At 37.3% G+C, this 20,436-nt stretch overlaps 1 protein-coding gene across 1 annotated transcript; it reads left to right on the top strand.

Annotated features, from left to right (window-relative positions):
* Positions 1–1,404: 1,404 nt before the first annotated feature.
* LOC109174474 lies at positions 1,405–2,091 on the top strand. Its single transcript, XM_019323711.1, has one exon. The coding sequence runs from the start codon at positions 1,405–1,407 to the stop codon at positions 2,089–2,091; it is 687 nt and encodes a 228-aa protein (XP_019179256.1).
* The last annotated feature ends 18,345 nt before the right edge of the window (positions 2,092–20,436 follow it).

Here is a 20,436-nt window from a genome sequence, read left to right as displayed (position 1 = left end):
TATTAAAATCGTGAACCAGGACGGCCGGTTCATGGTCCAAACTGAAAAAAATAAAATACATTTATTGTTGAATTTAGACTATTTTAAAATAAAAAATTAAAATTTTAAAAATAAAGACGGTTCAAAATCGCTAACCGGATCTAGAACCGCGCGCCGGATCACGGTTCAGGATCTAGTTTTTTCGATTCATAATTTTAATGAATTGAAATTAAAATATTGGGTTCTGGATCTGAATCATAACCGGAAACTTTTAATTCGATTGCTATAGTGTCTGGTTCAATTCGAATCGAACCGTGGTCATCCCTATGTATACGCAATAATTTATTAAAAAGGAAAAATAAATAAAATGTTTACTTTAAGGGTAGAAATGTCAATAAAATATATTAGGGGGAAAAACCGCCACTTTTAAAATAATTGAGGGGGCTAATGTGCTCACATGAATAATTCAAGGGGAAAAAGTGCTATAAGTATATAACTTAGGGGGAAAAAGTGCCATTTTCCCATGATTAAATGTGTCTGAAACATAATAGTCTAGGATGCTCGCATGTGCAACTCAACTGGTCATAGGGGTGACGTTTGGGAAGAATGACCCGGGGTCGAGTCTCACCAACAGCAGTGTGAGAGCAACTTCTCAAAGTGAGGGGGCTCCTTGTGCGCAGTACCTCTCTGGTTCAGTTGAGTTACCATGATTTACATCCTCCTAAATGCTCTGTCGTGTTGGAGATTTAACCTTTTGAGAAGAACATAATAATCTAGGATGTTAAATGGAAAAAATGATAGTTTGAGACAAAATTTTGAATTGCAACCAAAGATAAAGGACCTCTAGTGAAATTATCTATATATAATAATAATAATAATAATAATAATAATAATAATAATATTATTATTATTATTATTATTATTATTATTATTATTATTATTATTATTATTATTATAGATATAATGTTGATTATTTCAATGCATAAAGTACATTAATTGTATACATAACATTCATTATTTTAATGTTAGACCGAAGTTAAAGTACCTGACCTTATAAGTTTTGAACACTAAAAGTTCAATTTTTACACGGTTTATTTTCTAAATACTATAAGTTACAAATAAGAAGTACTTCGCTATAAGATTAGATAAACACACAGAATACATCAAGATCATGTAATACACAACTAAAAGTAATTAAAAAAAAAAAAATCAACAACATAGTAATCATGGGCGGTGTTGATATCGAGATGTAAAAGAATTGACGTCATTGATTGACGATGCCCAATTCTGGTTCGTAAGGCGATTTGCGAATTGCGCCGCACACTGTTGCTAGGGAGACCTTTTCTATGACAGGTTGCGGGGAGTGGTTTTATATCCCACCCCTTTGCCTGTGCATGCCTGAGCGAATTGGATAGAACATGGAGAATGGCGCATGTGGACTCTATTGAGGCATGGCTTTGGGATATGTGGACAAGCTTGCCAATTGAGATGATTGAGAAGATTATCATTGTGTGCTGGGCGATATGGGACAACCGAAATAATATGGTGTTCAAAGATCAAAGCATGGATGCAAAGACACTAGTTACTCAAGCTTTATTGTACATGCAAAATTGGAAGCAAGTCCATATAGAAAGTAATGGTCCATACCCCCAGCAAGGCCAATATTATGCTCTGGAAAGCTGGCAGCCTCCCATGCAAGGCAGTATGCAAATTAACGTGGATGTAGCAATGGATTTTGAGAGACACAGGATGGGGTTTGGTTGGGTAATGAGAGATGGGATGGGAGTGGTGGTGAATATGGGGTGGCATAAGATAGGGAGCCTCTATTCGGTTCGGGAAGCGGATGCAGTAGGGGTAAGAGAAGCTCTAAGCTGGATAAAGTGCAAGGGATGGAATAGAGTTATCGTTGAAACGGATGCTCAGATCGTGACTACGGCAGTGAAGGGAGGAACACATAATTCTCCTTTCGGGCTAATTATTCATGACATCCGTTCTCTCTTAAACCAGTTGCACTCAGTTACATTATATTACATTTTGTCAAAAGGAACGCAAACACCTTTGCTCATGAAATTGCAAAACGTTCACTGTTTGATGAAGGGATGGGCAGGGTAGAATATGTAGACTGTATTCCTAGATTTATCTCTTGTATTGTTGGTGCAGACCTTTTGGAAAATTAATATATATAGTTTTGTTTGGTTTCAAAAAAAAAAAAATCTAAATTGTTCATTATTGTACACATTTTAATACATGTTCAATTAATGTACACTTGATTGCGGTAATTTAGGCAAACAAATAATACCCGGAGTATTCGGGTAATCGATCCACAGGGAAGTGGGATACTAAGCACTAGCTACTTGGTTACTCATATGGAACTAATCTAAACAAAACTTGAGGATTTGATAATTGTAGAAAATAAAAGACAGAATAAACTGATTAACAAGGTGTTGTAAGCAATAGAGCAAAGTGGGATTATTGGGATTACAATGTTTAATCACCTAATGTCAATCAAAGTTGTAATATTTAGTTTGGAATTAAGACTGGTGTGAGAATGCAAAGTGGAATTGAATTACTCTCGTAATCTCTACCCCTAATGAATTTCCACTCTCGTGGCTTAAACAGTCAATAAGAACAAAGGACAGCATTCATTAATTCGATCTCAATTACTACCATCTCTCGATGTGCAACAATCTAGAATAAATTCCCCAACTAATTTGCCCTTTCTCAAGGTGCAACAGTCAAGTGCAATCGTGTGTGCCCTAATTTATGCCTAACTCTCGTTATGACATGAACATGTCTATGAAGCAAGTAATTTAGGCCTTTAATTACTAGTAACAACAGATTAAAACAATATTGCAACACAAGTCATAAAACCAAACGTAAATATATTAAAGAATTAAAGAACTAGGCACATAGGTTCATAAACAAATTCACTCAAAAATCCCTAAGGGTTTTTAGCCACTCATGGCCATAATAGCAATCAATACAATCTTGAAGGATAAACAAACAACAATAGAAATAAGAGAAAGAGGGAAAGAATTCTCCCGAATCTTCCTAGTCAATTCTCTACTCCAAAGCCAATTGTAAATCTTGAAGTTGGTCTTCTTGGTTTTTGCTCTTTTCTGCCTCCAAAAACCGAATCTGAAAACTTTTAGGGTTGATGGAAGATGGTCCTTTTATAGTGGGGACCCAATGGAATTATTTTAGGAAAATTTCAGCCTTTCCAAATTTTCAGCACTTTGCACTCTCGACGCGTCGAGCCTCTGATCTGGGCACGGTCTTGACTTTCTGGACATTCTCGACGCGTCGAGCCTTCGGTCCGCTCAACTTTGGGCTACTGGATGATCTCGATGAGTCGAGCAAGGGCTTGACGTGTCGAGGCTGTGATGCCTCAACTTCTTCCTCTTTTTGACCCATTCGTGTTTGAAAATCTCCCCTTGCTTTTGCACTTAGCCTGTAATGGTTTAAAAACACTACCAAACACCGTAAAACATTCAAAACAAGTGTAAAACCATGTCCTAATGAGAAAGCAAGGAAAACATGTATTAAACAAGCAAAATTAAAGAACTTAGGCTGCTGAGATGATTCAAAATAACAATAAAAACATGCACAAATGTGATTATATCAACACTATGCATTAATATAATGCATACAAATAATTTACTTTATGCATACAAATTGTGGATCTTGTCTATTCAACACATGCTCAAAATATTGAACCTTACACATACAAATAATGTACATTATGCATGCAATGCGGATAATATACCTTATGCATATAAAAAATGAACCACTCCAGTTGGACTTGAAATGAACATATAGTGTTTCTTTCATTAAGGGTCCGTTTGAAAAGAAGGAAAATGATTTCTGAAAAATGTTTTTCAAAAAATGACTTATTTTTCAGAAAACATTTTCTTTTCCAGTGTTTGGTTGTGTCAATCGTTATGCTGTGCATCCGTATGCACCATGCATGGTGCATACGGATGCCAAAACGACGTCGTTTTATTAAAAAACGCGTGTCTCCCCTTTAAAAAAAATTCAGGTTCGATTCCCAGCAACAACATTATATTGTTCATTCATTCTGGAATTTTAGTTCATAGATTATGGAATTATAGTTCATTGATTATGGAATTATAGTTCATCGATTATGGAATTGTAGTTCATCGATTCTGGAATTTTAGTTTATAGATTATGGAATTTTAGTTCATTCATTCTAGAATTTTTAGTTTATAGATTAGATTATGGAATTATAGTTCATCGATTATGGAATTATAGTTCATCGATTATGGAATTATAGTTTATCGATTATGGAATTTTAGTTCATATGTTGTTGCTGGGAATCGAACCTGATTTTTTTTTTTAAGGGGAGACGCGTGTTTTATTAAAACGACGTCGTTTTTGCATCCGTATGCACCATGCATGGTGCATACGGATGCACAACATAATTGCCTGGTTGCGTTCTGAAATATATAGGAATGGATTGAAACTGAGAAATCGAAGACAACGACGGCAGTGAAGGCAACCATGTTTTCTGTTGACTAAATTTTCTTACTGCATCCAAACACTGAAAACTCGAAAATCATTTTCCAGAAATCATTTTCCAAGTTTCCAAACGGACCCTAAATTTTGTTACTTAATTAAATGCTTATTTGATTATAATTAATAGATACTACTCGCACTAAAGTGGACATATATCACTGTGGTTAGTGTTTTTATGTTCTTGGGTTTAGTGTTTGCACCAAGTGGACAAATGTAACATTTTTTCTCAAATAATTATTATAACATTAGGATTATTATTATAATAAAATACTAAGGTATTTATTATTTGATGTAACACTTGGCCCAGACTTTGATTATGATAAGGAGTTTGTCCAAGCATGAAAAACCTAGAGACATACATGCACCTACCACATTAACAAAATGCTGTTATTTAAGGTCGTCCTTCAGTCGCCATGACACGGCTGCAGGCTGTGGTGAAGGGGGCAGCAACCTTGATGAATGCTTATGGTGCGATAAACGGCAATACGGCGAGAGATGGTTTACGGGCACAATTCGAACCGGTGTTGTCCGGCAATCACATGCGATGCTATAAAGTGGGAATTTAAATTCCAGTGTTTGGTTGACAGGAATAGAATTACTGGGAATTTCAATTTCAATGTTTGGTATACATGGGAATTGAAAGGGAATAAGTAGTATAAAGTCAAAAATGTCCAATATTGTTGTTAGACATTAATTTTAGGTTATAAAAGGAAGGGGTAATTTTAACTCATCACTATCTTTTTTTTCCAGGAATTAAAATCCCAAGAGGGACATGAGATTTGAATTCCATGAAAATGGAGGAATTGTAATTCCATGGAATTGCAATTCCATCCAACCAAACTACGGAATTTAATGACCTTTGGAATTAGGTGGGAATTAAATGGGAAGAGAATTTAAAATCCCTCCAACCAAACGCCCTGTAAATCTACATGAATGATTACTTATGTAATTGCGTGACTTATTTGCTAACCTATAAAGCTAATTAAAAACTATTCTTTATAAGTTTTTCTTTTTTTAAAAAATATAAAATTAAAAAGCTGGTCCTTATTATCCACTTGCGCCAAAATTAAATGAGGACCTATAAAGCTACATGAATGATTACTTATGTAATTGCGTGACTTATTTGCTAACCTATAAAGCTAATTAAAAACTATTCTTTATAAGTTTTTCTTTTTTTTAAAAATATAAAATTAAAAAGCTGGTCCTTATTATCCACTTGCGCCAAAATTAAATGAGGACATAAATGCATAATCAACTTCTAGCTTGTATCTACAATTACAATGCAATACCGATTAACAAAGTTGAGCTAATCAAATACACATGAATATACGGAATTTTTTTATATTTATATTTTGAATGCTACTGACTCTATTACATTGTAGTATATGAATATACCAACTTTAAAATTACCTTAGTATAAATAGTAACCTTGATCCGAGCTTTCGACATCTGAATTGCTACTAGTCTCCATACTATGCTTCCCCAAAACCTTCATTTCTTCAACACGGCTCACACTACTATTCGGGCTCCCATTTGAGTTTCTTGGTTTTGGTTTTCCTCCATTTGTGCTTCCTAAACCAATGCCTAATCAACAGCTGTTGGGAAAATCCCACTTCCTGCGACAATGAAAAATCACAGAACCGACAGGAGCACAAACACAAGATGATACACAATAGCCAAAAATAAATAACAATGAAAGGACACAAGATTTACGTGAAAAATCCCAAAATCACGGGGAAAAACCACGGGACCAACACCAACCAAATAATCCACTATAATAAATATTGGGTACAAAGTTTCAGGTTACCACACGAGCCAAACATCCAACAATCATCAAATACACAATTATAGGCCAAATACATGTTAGAATTTTTAGCTAAAAATGGCATTTTGAGTGATTATTTTGTGGTACAGATATATGTGGGGTCCACTTCCGATTTGGGTCGGGTCAAAGTGGATTCGGGTTCTTCGTAGTGAGACGAAGAATTTGATATAATGTACGCTCAAAATGGGTAATAGGTGAATGAGAAATTGATTCTCAAAGTGAACCTATTTGAGAGAAGTCGAAAACTTAAACCTATTGTTTAGTGGCTAATTAAAATTAACACTAATCTTGGAGCTAATTACTTAGCATTCACGAAGGAATTCTTGTAATTTAGCATTGGAAAAGGTTAAGTTGCAACATAGTAATTAAGCTTTTGAAAGCTTGATTAGTGAATTGGGAAAATGATAATGAACTTTCGTGCTATGCTTTGTGCATGGACGAAAGTTGTGCATGAATTAAGCTTAAGCTTTGGATTCCAAAGTAGCTCGTTTCGTGCTGTGGATTCGGTGTGCACGAACCAAATGTTATATGCATTGATTCGTGCTGCACCGTTTCGGTGCTTGCGGACCACTCGGGTGTGGTTTCCGGTCCCAATTCGTTAAACCTTCGGGTTTGTACGGACTTCTCGGTCACTCAGATATTTTGAAACGGATCGTTATGGTCGGTACGAATTAATCGCGTATTAAGTTCGTGACTGTTGATATTATTTCGATAATAAGTATGACCGTTTCAAACGTTTTAATTCAATTTTTAAATTGGATTAATGGTGGTTTATGTGCCATGAATATGTTATTTATTCATATTTCCCCTACAAATAGCTATGGTGGTGGCAGAATGTTTAAAACACACAACATTCAAGATTAAAAACTCTCAAAACCTTTGCATTTTCTCTCTACTCTCATCTCATGTTTTGGAAAGAAATTCTGCCAACATCTTCCATAAAACATCGGAGTGCTCAACTTGTGTTCTAGTTCGCCGGACTTTGGGTTGGAGTGCTCGAACGCCAAAGTTGTAGTCCGTTTTATTCTGGGAGACTGACGCCACAACGATCCTAGCACCCTCGGGAGGTGGCGAATCGGTTTTAAGGAGAGTGTGTGTATACACAACTCGGGCTTCCTCTGCTTCTTCTTGTTTCTTCACGTTGGGTTGAAACCTCAGGTTAGAAACCCGTTCTTGCTTATTTTTGTTCTTGGTTTCGGACCAAGTGGTGGGATTAATTTCGGATAGATTAAATCCTTGTACTAGTTTCGTACTAGTTATGGTGGGATTAATTTCGTAAAAATTAAGTCCCGTGTACTAGTTTCGTACTAGTTGTGGTGGGATTATTTTGATAAAATAAATCCCTTTTTGGTTTAATATATATATATATATATATATATATATATATATATATATATATATATATATATATATATATATATATATATACATTGTACGTATATGTAATTTTGGTTTCGTACCAAAATTGATTGAAATTAATTTTGTATAAATTAAATCGGGACAATTATATATATATATATATATATATATATATATATATATATATATATATATATATATATATATATATATATATATATATATATATATATATATATATATATATTTTTTTTTTTTTTTTGTGTATCGATTTATTCACCAATATCCAACAATACATTCTATCACGTTCACAGGCCTAAAAGGAATAATATCTCATACTCAAAGTATTCAATCACTACAAGAGATGAAAAGAATACAAATATTATGAGATTACCCAAAATGATGCCTGGAACAAACAAGGTGACCTCTTCAAATATTTGATGAAGAAAAATAACCAAGAAGTTGGCAAACCTCACCACTCTTCTCTTCTCTCTGTCTGCCGAACATAATAATGAAAGATGAAGCAAAAAATGTTTCGCAGCACGCTGGTCGTCTCGGATCCTCTTCTGCTGCAACATATATATTGTTGGAGAATAAAACAATAAGGAATCTTTATTTCCTTAACGAAAACAACTCAACTTCTAATAATAAGGAAACTTTCCTTACACCATTCTGCCGCCTCACTCATTCCATAAATCATCCATATATTCCTAAATCCTAATTAAATATTATTATATTATATAAATATAATAATAATAATTAGGGCTCAATATGAGAAGAAGTCCAACAAAATATAGTGGATACCACAGGGCTTGGTCCAAACTGGGCTATTTACCACATAGGAGGGAAGCCCAACCCAACAAATCTCCCCCTCCCGACTATGTGGAAGATATCGCCATCCCGGCGATAGAGCAACAATCCTCAAACTTCCCTCTCGGCAATGCTTTAGTCATCATGTCAGACCCATTATCATCAGTATGAATCTTTTCAAGTTCAAGCATCTTGCACTCCAAGATATCTCTAATCCAATGATATCTCGTGTCAATATGTTTTGACCTGTAATGGAATGTGGAGTTCTTTGCAAGATGAACTGCACTTTGACTATCACAATAGAGCACATACCTGTCTTGAACAAACCCGAGCTCCTGAACAAACTTCTTCATCCATAGCATTTCTTTACTGGCCTCAACAGATGCTCTGAACTCAGCTTCAGTGGTAGACAAAGCAACACACTTTTGCAATCTTGATTGCCATGAAACTGCTCCCCCTGCATAGGTAATTAGATAACCTGAAGTAGATTTCCTGGTGTCAATGTCCCCGGCCATATCTGAATCAGTGTACCCGGCAAGAATAGGTTTCTCTGTACCAAAATACAAACTCAGACTTGAAGTACCCCGAAGATATTTAAGAACCCACTTCACAGCATCCCAATGTTCTCTCCCTGGATTTGAGAGAAATCTGCTAACAACACCCATTGCATGAGCAATATCTGGTCTCGTACATACCATGGCATACATCAAACTACCAACAGCTGAAGAATAGGGAACTCTTTGCATTTCTTCATTCTCTTTCTCACTAGAGGCACATTGTTTCTTACTTAACTTGAAATGCATACCAAGAGGTGTATTCACTGGCTTAGCTAAATCTCTCAAGCACTTTCTCTATATACTTCTCTTGAGATAACCACAACTTCTTGTTTTGCCTGTCACGAATGATCTTCATTCCAAGAATTTGCTTTGCTGGTCCCATGTCCTTCATAGAAAATGACTTACTCAACTCTTGTTTCAACTGTTGAATTCTTGAAACATTGCGACCAACAATCAACATATCATCAACATAAAGCAACAATATAACAAAGTCATCATCAGAGAATCTGTTTACAAAAACACAGTGGTCTGAAGAAGTCTTCTTGTACCCATGCTTACTCATAACGGAAGTAAACTTTTTATATCACTGCCTCGGAGCTTGCTTCAATCCATACAAACTCTTCTTTAACCTGCAAACATAATCCTCTTTCCCTTTGACTTCGAATCCCTCAGGTTGCTCCATATATATCTCCTCATCCAAATCACCATGGAGAAAAGTTGTCTTTACATCCATCTGCTCAATTTCTAAATTCAAACGAGCTGCTAGACCCAACACAACTCTAATGAATGAAAATTTCACAACAGGAGAGAAAATTTCATCAAAATCAATACCTTTCTTCTGGCTAAAACCTTTCACCACCAGTCGAGCTTTGAATCGTGGAACTGAAGTGCCCTCTTCATGTTTCAATCTGTAGACCCACCTGTTCTTCAAAGCTTTCCTGTTCTTTGGTGTCCTTACCAACTCAAAGGTATCATTTGCATATAGGGAATTCATCTCATCCTGCATAGCCTCAAGCCATTGTCTCTTTTGCTCACTCTCCATAGCTTCTTCATAGAACTCAGGTTCTCCCCCATCAGTCAATAGCACATACTGACTGGAAGAGTAACGAGTAGTGGTCTCCGTTCCCTGTTAGACCTTCTAGGAGGATCAACTGGAACCTGTGAAGGAACTTCTTGTTCCTGGTGCACAACATCATCAACATGACCATCCACATCAGCTGTATCATCCTGATTGTCTAGTACAAGATCACCGTTTTAGCCATTCTCTTGAACCTCATCAGCATCATGTGTATCTTTGCTGGAAACTGGCTCACAGTCAACCAAACTTCCGCTATCTTGAGATTCTGGCTTTCTCACTTTGTCAACATCTTCAATGGTTTGATCTTCAAAGAACACTACATCACGACTTCTCACAAACTTCTTCTCAACTGGATCATACAACTTGTAGCCAAATTCATCAAGACCATAACCAATGAAAATGCACTGTCTAGTCTTCGAATCCAACTTAGATCTTTCATCTCTTGGGACATGCACAAATGCCTTACAACCGAAGACTCTGAGGTGATCATAAGAAACTTCCTTTCCACACCAAACCTTATCAGGAACTTCATTATTCAAAGCAATAACGGGAGATAAGTTGATAACATGAACAGCTGTGGAAACTGCCTCTGCCCAAAAAGAACTAGGCAACTTTGCGTCATCAAGCATACATCTGACTCTTTCCATAATTGTCCGATTCATCCTCTCTGCTAAGCCATTTAATTGAGGAGTTTTAGGAGGAGTTTTCTGATGTCTAATACCGTGCACTCTGCAATACTCATCAAATGGGCCACGGTACTCACCGCCATTATCAGTACGGATGCACTTCAATTTCTTCCCTGTCTGTCTCTCAACAAGGGCATGAAACTCTTTAAACACACCAAGCACATCACTTTTGTGCTTCAAAGTGTAAACCCAGAGTTTCCTAGAATAATCATCAATGAAGGTCACAAAGTAAGATGCACCTCCAAGTGATCTAACCTTCATTGGTCCACACACATCAGAATGTATCAACTCAAGTGGCTCCGGCTTCTTCAAAGGAGAATTGCTCATAAAAGAAACTCTTTTCTGTTTCCTTGCCAGGCAATGAACACATCTGTCCAATCTAGCTTCCTTTACTCCTGAAAGTTTCTTCTTCTTGGCAAGGTAATCAATCCCCTTCACACTCATGTGGCCAAGTCGTTTATGCCACAATTCGGATGCACATTCTTTTGCTGCCACATTCACTGAATCACCAAAACTAAAGCTTTGTAAAGAGTACAAGTTAGAAGACTTGTTACCTCGTGCAATAACCAGCGAGCCTTTAGTGATTTTCCAATGTCCATCACCAAAGAAACAACAGAAACCATCATCATCGAGTTTTCCTGTAGAAATGAGATTCAGTCTGATACTCGATGCATGCTTTACATTTTTAAGTTCCAGCTTTGTGCCATTGCTGATCTCAAGACAAACTGTACCGGTACCAATCACCTTCACCTGACCATCATCACCCATTCTTAGCTCTCCAAAGTCACCTGGAGTATATGAAGTAAAGAATTCCTTCCTTGGTGTAACATGGTAAGATGCGCCTGAATCTACAATCCAAGTTGTCTCATGGCATGCAACGTTGACGGCGTTCTCATCACAAGCAAGAAGCAAATCTGCTCTAACTATTGCAACCTGGTTCTCTGTGTGATCATCTTTCTTGTCTTGCTTCTGTTCCCTTTTCAACTTGAAGCAATTTTTCTTGATGTGAGCCTTCTTGCCACAATGATAACATTCAACATCCTTGTGCCATGACCTTGACTTACTTCTGCTTTTATCTCTACCCTTCTGACCCCTTTGTTTGTTTCTCTCCCTATCATTTGTAACCAAAATATCTGACTGAGAAGTGGAGGTGTTTTGAGATCTTCTTCTTGACTCTTCATTCAAGATACCACTCTTGACATACTCCATGGTCACAACACCGTTAGGAGCAGAATTAGTCAAAGAAACCCGAAGTGTTTCCCAAGAATCTCATCCTCAAACAACCAAAGACCAAGTACCTCATCCTCAAATTTGATGCCCATGCTAGACAACTGATCAAGAACACCCTGGAAATCATTAACATGATCATTGATCAATGTACCTTCCTTGAATCTTAGATTCATCAATTGTTTTAGCAAAAACAATTTGTTATTGCCTGTCTTGGAAGCATACAGGGTCTCAAGTTTATCCCACAGGCTTCTGGCATGTGTCTCGTTGATAATGTGATTCATAACATTATCTTCAACCCATTGGCAAATATAACCACAAACTTGTTGGTGCTCAAAGTCCCACTCTTCGTCTGACATGCTTTCTGGCTTTACAGTTGCAAACACAGGTAGATGTAATTTCTTCACAAACAGAAGATCCTTTATCATGCCCTTCCAAATGTGATAATTTCTACCATTCAATCGTACCATATTACTCATATTTGTCTCCATGTCAAATGTACCCAATCAACAACCAGGGCTCTGATACCACTTTGTTGGGAAAATCCCACTTCCTGCGACAATGAAAAATCACAGAACCGACAAGAGCACAAACACAAGATGATACACAATAGCCAAAAATAAATAACAATGCAAGGACACAAGATTTACGTCGAAAACCCCAAAACCACGGGGAAAAACCACGGGACCAACACCAACCAAATAATACACTATAATAAATCTTGGGTACAAAGTTTCAGGCTACCACACGAGCCAAACATCCAACAATCATCAAATACAACAATTCTAGGCCAAATACATTCATCACGTTCACAGGCCTAAAAGGAATAATATCTCATACTCAAAGTATTCAATCACTACAAGAGATGAAAAGAATACAAATATTATGAGATTACCCAAAATGATGCCTGGAACAAACAAGGTGACCTCTTCAAATATTTGATGAAGAAAAATACCCAAGAAGTTGGCAAACCTCACCACTCTTCTCCTCTCTCTGTCTACCGAACATAATAATGAAAGATGAAGCAAAAAAGGTTTCGAAGCACGCTGGTCGTCTCGGATCCTCTTCTGCCGCAACATATATATTGTTGGAGAATAAAACAATAAGGAATCTTTATTTACTTAACCAAAACAACTCAACTTCTAATAATAAGGAAACGTTTCTTACACCATTCTGCCGCCTCACTCATTCCATAAATCATCCATATATTCCTAAATCCTAATTAAATATTATTATATTATATAAATATAATAATAATAATTAGGGCTCAATATGAGAAGAAGTCCAACAAAATATAGTGGATACCACAGGGCTTGGTCCAAACTGGACTATTTACCACATAGGAGGGAAGCCCAACCCAACAACAGCCACCCCAAACCACAAAACACAACCATTGTGAAGCCACCCCCAATAGTCACCACCTCGGCTAAAACCAACCTAGTCCCTCTCCCCTCTGGCATGATCGTCCATATGGCGGATATATAAGCAACCGCCATGAACATGGTCGAAGCCCACAATACTTTATGCGTAGTCACCATCAAACTCATCATGGATTTTCTCTTGAAAGGTATGATGCTAACGTGGACGTTGACGATCCCGAGGGAGAGGAATAGGGCAACGATGTTACATATCAGGAACACCTTGAAGTCGGTTGCATGTCCCCGAAGTGCTTTTCCTGTCTCCTGGTTGAACCCGCCAGGCGGGTTTACCCCGGCGGCAAATGTAACGGTGGCGATCAAAACCGCTGTTGGAGATAATAAACCACAATCGATTTAATATCCGTAAAATAATATTTATATATATACACACGAAATAGATATAAAATATTTTTAGATATATATCCGAAATATATATATATACACACAAATATATATAAAACGGACCCAACGGTTATATATACATGTATATCTACGAAAAAGATATACCAATATATATCAACCAAAAAAAAATATAATCCTTAGATTATAATTCCAAAACAACAAGAAAGAATGGATTTTTACTTAGAGCATAATCCAAAACAAGAAAGAAGAAGAAAGAAAGAAATGTACGAGTTAGGCAACGTGCCTATCTTTCCTTAAAACCTTATTTGCCACCTCCAAAAAGTGCTAGGAGCATTGTGGCCTAGGTTTCCCAGGATAAAACGTACAACGGTTCGACGTTTGAGCACCCAAACGAACGAACCCGGCGAACTAGAGCACGGGCATAACACAATAGCTAGAAAGAAGTAGGAGTAGAGTTTTGAGAAGAAAATGTGCTTATCTTTGTGTGTTGTGTCTCTCTTGTTCTTCCCTCACGTTCACTTCCTTTCTAACATTGTGTTTAAAAAGGTTGCTCCCACCACATCTTTATATAGGAGATTGGTACTAAATAGCATCATCATGACTCATTAACCAACATAAATTCAATTTAAAAATTGAATTATAACGTTTGAAACAATCGTACTTATTATCGAAATAATATCAACGGTCACGAACTTAATATCCGATTAATTCGTATCGACCATAACGACCTGGTTCAAAAATATCTGAGTGACCGAGAAGTCCGTACAAACCCGAAAGTTTAACACCGAAACGGTGCAGCACGAATCAATGCATAAAGCACCAACTCGTGCTGCACACGAATCTAAGAGCCACGAAAGAAGCACGAAACTTAAGTTTTGAAGTCCATGCAACTTTCGTCCATGCATGTTCCAATTTTCGTCCATGTATGTTCCAACTTTCGTCCATGCATATGCCAACTTTCGTCCATGTAACTTTCAAAGCTTAATTAAGCTCTTAAGTTAATTAACATACTTAAGCTTTCAAAACAAAGCTTAACTACAATTTAGCTAACTTTCGTACAGGACCGAAAGCAGTGGCACGAAATGGGCTAAAACTCAATTCCCATTTATTAAGCTTTCGTACTTTGGACTTCTCCTAAATAGGTTTATTTTGAGAATCAATTTCTCATTCACCTATTACCCATTTTGAGCGTACATTATATCAAATTCTTCGTCTCACTACGAAGAACCCAAATCCACATTGACCCGACCCAAATCGGAAATGGATCCCGCATATATTTGTACCACAAAATAATCACTCAAAATATCATTTTAATGCTATTTTTCCAACAATCCCCCACATGAATGAAAAATGATTTTCAGGTTATTTTGAAATTGGAAACAACTGTGTTTAACGGTCGATCCCTGCATAGGATAGGTAGGGATCACTACACCCTTTGAACCTTCCCTTGTGAAGACATGTTTACTCTACTGGCTGTACGGTAGAACGCAATATCTTTGAACCGACTGCCGTTTGTGTAGACGATGACATATCTCACACAGGAATCTCCCAACCATGCTCTGTTCTCATGAGTGTGCCCATTTTGGTCGTGGGTCACCGTCCTGGTTCTGCAAGAGTTTGTGAAGAATTGTGTCCATCAATTCTCCTTTGAAGCGACCCTCACTTCTCTCTCACATAGGTGATTCTTTTCCGAGTATCCCGCATACTCACACATGTCAACCGACATTCGAATCATTAAAGCATCAACATGCTAACCTTGCGCGGGAGTCACTGTTTCTAACGAGGAGTGGTAGGGAGTCCGAGACCCCCACAGTGACACGCTCCGTTCCATAGTTTAGTTATCCCATTGAACCTAGGTACTAGCTAGGTTGGGTGTCCACTATAGAACTTTTAGTCTAAGGGCTTTAGACCCATTCCTCGTTCCAATTTCTCCACAACCATTTGCTTACCCTCGGGTTAGCGAGTTAGCGGCCGCTACGTTATCTTTTGACATCACGTAGTCAATAGAGATAACCCCCGTTGTGAGAAATTGTTTAACGGTATTATATCTACGACTTATAAGTCTAGACTTACCATTCCACATTTAACTCTGTACTTAACCAATTTTGGCTTGACTATCGCAATGCACACAAATTAGAAGTACGAGTTCACCACTAGGAACATTCTCGAAATAATGGCATAGCCATTCGGCCTACTCGCTCGCGACACGAGTGTAAGGCTCTCAGCTTTGATCCCGTCGGATCTTAGCTATCACAAATTCATTTCGAGAATTTCCGTCCAACCGACTGCACTGGCCTACGTAAGGACGTAGCCTTTAATGGACTTAGTGTCCTTTGACATCCGTGCTATACTTTCCAAGTACGGCTAGATATCCCACGTAGTGCAGTCCAAAGTCACAAGCATACATAAGTATCTCATAACTTCCATTATTGCCTACTAGTGCGTAACACTAAGGTTACTCGTATGTCTACCGAGTTCGTTAACCGCAAAGGCAATGTCCGGCCTAGTACAACCCATTGGATACAATTAAACTACCAATAATCTGAATGTATTCTCCATGAGAAGTACAATACTCGTGATTATTGGCTAGTTGTACGTTAGTATCTAACGGTGTCCAAGCCACTTGATTAACATCCTTTGTAAGGATTTAATCAACACAATGAGATTGGCTTAACACGAGACCATACGGTCTTCTCACAATTTTAATCTCAAGGATTAAATCTGCCAAGCCCACACCTTTGATCGTATGTCAAATCTCAAATTTAACATGCTCTCGGTAGAATTGATCATGTGATCGTTACTACCCACGTTGAGTTTATCGTGTATAGACAAATAGTGATAACCTCGTCTATCGTACGCATTACGTAGACATTTATCACATTTGTTTATACTAAACTCGTGACACATCATTGTATGATAAAACCTTACATGCCAAGTACTAAGGCAATTGTTTCTTCAAACCAAACAATGATCTTACCAGTTACACACTTTCTTTCCATAGCGCGGAACCACGAAACCCTTGGGTTGTTCCATGTCTATTAAGAAAGCGATACATCCATTTCGATAAACTTCCAAGTCTCGCTAAACAGCTCTTGGGAAGTATCATCCTAATGGATTTCATTCTCATCACAAGAGAATATATATTGAAGTAACTGTGGGACTCGTGTTGCATGTAATATAAACTTACAAGCTCGGCCATTTTACTTCGATATAACCAACCGGTTTTATCTTCCGACTAGTGATCCACTTAGGATCCCGAGATTTTACAACCCAGATGAAGAACAACCAGTTCCAAGTATGATTCTTTAAGATAGAATCTACTTCACCTCGGTAGCCTCTCCCGTGTTGGTCCATCTGTAGAAGTCACCACTTCTACATACGTTCGAGGCTCGTTTTCTAATAACCATGTCAGAAAATCCAATTTCTTTTCTAGTAGACAAGTTAGATTGTGCGCATCACACTCTAACATGTACGTCATAAAATATGGACCAAAGGATTTTTCAATCCTAGCTCTCTTACTACGTCTAGCTTTGAGCTCGGGTTCTCTTTCACACCCTTCAACCATAGCTACGCCGAAAGTTCCTTTCAACGTGCTAGGTCCTTTATTGATCCTTCACAAAAATACATCTTCCAAGAACGATGAATTTCTTAAATCAATCTTTCGTGTTCTTATGTACATCCAAACTCTTGGACTCGTGTACTAAGAACCAATACACACCTTTGGCAAGACACCCCCACATTTCGGGCATTAGTAGGAAAGCTTCCTACGTATCCACAATTCGTAAGAATTTCATGTGGGCAACCTTATTTAAAAGGTATTTACTTGTCCAAAGTATTGTCTCACCCCTCATACTTTGAGGTAGACCCGAACTTATCAACGTCTTGATATTTTATGTTCGGCAACAACGTTCGATTGAGGTGAATACCGTACCGTACGCTCGAGTACGACACTAACGCTTGCGCTGAAATCACCAATAGGTGTTTTTTTTTTCCACCACATCGATTGTTCATAACCGCATTAATCCACGATTAATTTGGTTTTTTCTCTTTTTATTCTTTAAAGAATAAACATGTGTTACACGCTAACACATCTCGTAGGTGCTAACAGATTAGCCCTCACGAATCCATTCGGTTTTGACCGAAAGGCCACAAACCCGAATCAGTGCTTCCGAAATTGAAGCACGAATCAGTGCTTAGTAGTGAAGCACGAAACATGCTATACTAAGCACGAATCATTGCTTCTAAACTAACGCATCGATTCCAAAGCAATCTCTATTGCTTTAAATTATAAACTCACAACAACCTTTCGTTGCTTAATTTATAATTACAGTGCTACCTGGTACTAGGATTATTAGTTAATTACACAATTAACTAAACTTCCTTTCGTGTTAATCACAAAGCACTTTTACAACGCTAAATTTAATTAGCCACATACTATACGAAAGGTTTAACCTAAGTAGATTAGCATTATGACCAATCATAATCTAGCACCTTTATTGCTATTACTAAAACACCAAATGCTTAAGTTTTCAACACCTAAAGGTGCAGCCACCAAGTGGCCGAAAGTGCCTAATGTTACAGTGTTTTAATTTGCACTTCCAAGTGCCAAATTAAATTGCACTTTCCATTAGTGCTACAAAAGCACTATTCACCAAAACATAATTTGTCTCAAATTAAATATACTAGTATAATTTAGAATTTTTGATCAAGTTAATTATAACACAATTAACGAGAACAAGTCAACCAAATTTTCCAACTAGTTGAATCAAACTCATATAATCGTTCTTAGAATATTATTAAAAATATTCAACACTTGAGCTGTGACGCTCACGATTATATAGTTATCCCAATTTTTGACAAATTGATTCTTGAAATCCGTATCGTTCTACATGAACCTGAACCGAAGTTCGTTACGGGATCTCAACATGTAACACGCTTGTTACATTTCGTTCCGGCCGTTAAGCCATTTTAGCATTTTCCACATAATGCTCCATGATGCATTACGCACCCGTATTGAATCTTTTATATATTGAAAATATTACACAAGAATATTTCAAAATATACAAAGTTCAATACCCACAAATGGAACAATTCATTTTATTCAACAATAAAATGTATCACAATGATACTACAACATTTATTCAAAATAAATAAATAGGAAAATTACATTGGAAATTAATTTCCATTATTCGTAGTAATCCTTCAACCCGTGTGCCTTGTTCCATTTTCCAACCGTCCACTCCACGAAGGGTGGTCCATAGCGCACATCGGGGGTACCTATGGTTGTGACCTCACTCGTTCAACCATCCACATGTTTTAAACATAGCGAAGTTGTCCTCAACCTTCTCACCAGGATGACGGTTCGCTTCATAGTGGCATTTTTCCTTCTTCTCGTAATCTTCTTGAAAGCTAAGCTTCCGCTTAAGTTTCCTTTGATTACGGTTGAAGTCATTGGTCACACTACAATAGTCCTCAGACCATGTAGTTATTACACCATCATAGGATCCTTCGTGGCTTTTAGCCGATCCACTAGACAACACAATAGGTACCAATTGTGTGCCATTAGCCACAGGTCTACCGGATCGTGAACCAAAGTTCTCCGGAGCACCATCGTGTGTTTTAGCAACTCCTATGGAAATAACATTTCCAACGTTGCTGCCATCAACTGGCATCACGGAATGTGCAACATCGTTGCCTTTCCGATCATTTGAATGTGCACCTCCGGCAACATTCACGGATCCAACACTTTTGGAATCCACCGACTTGTTCATTATCAAACAAATAAGGTTTTAAGATTGTTGGAGATAATGAACCACAATCGATTTAATATCCGTAAAATAATATTTATATATATACACACGAAATATATATAAAATATTATTAGATATATATCCGAAATATATATATACACACAAATATATATAAAACGGACCCAACGGTTATATATACATGTATATCTACGAAAAAGATATACCAATATATATCAACCAAAAAAAATATATAATCCTTAGATTATAATTCCAAAACAACAAGAAAGAACGGATTTTTGCTTAGAGCATAATCCAAAACAAGAAAGAAGAAGAAAGAAAGAAATGTACAAGTTAGGCAAAGTGCCTGTCTTTCCTTAAAACCTTATTTGCCACCTCCCAAAAGTGCTAGGAGCGTTGTGACCTAGGTTTCCCAGGATAAAACGTACAACGGTTCGACGTTTGAGCACCCAAACGAACGAACCCGGCGAACTAGAGCACGGGCAAAACACAGTAGCTAGAAAGAAGTAGGAGTAGAGTTTTGAGAAGAAAATGTGCTTATCTTTGTGTGTTGTGTCTCTCTTGTTCTTCCCTCACGTTCACTTCCTTTCTAACATTGTGTTTAAAAAGGTTGCTCCCACCACATCTTTATATAGGAGATTGGTACTAAATAGCATCATCATGACCCATTAACCAACATAAATTCAATTTAAAAATTGAATTATAACGTTTGAAACGGTCGTACTTATTATCGAAATAATATCAACGGTCACGAACTTAATATCCGATTAATTCGTATCGACCATAACGACCTGGTTCAAAAATATCTGAGTGACCGAGAAGTCCGTACA

This window comes from Ipomoea nil, unplaced genomic scaffold (assembly GCF_001879475.1).
Source record: "Ipomoea nil cultivar Tokyo-kokei standard unplaced genomic scaffold, Asagao_1.1 scaffold0642, whole genome shotgun sequence".
In the NCBI taxonomy this organism is placed as follows: Eukaryota; Viridiplantae; Streptophyta; class Magnoliopsida; order Solanales; family Convolvulaceae; genus Ipomoea; species Ipomoea nil.
The sequence above is the reverse complement of the archived record's forward strand: the minus strand, read 5'-3'. Positions and strand labels throughout refer to the sequence as shown.

Coding starts and splice junctions, on each gene's coding strand:
- LOC109174474 (XM_019323711.1), top strand. CDS start 1,405: ATGGCGCATGTGGACTCTATTGAGGCATGGCTTTGGGATATGTGGACA.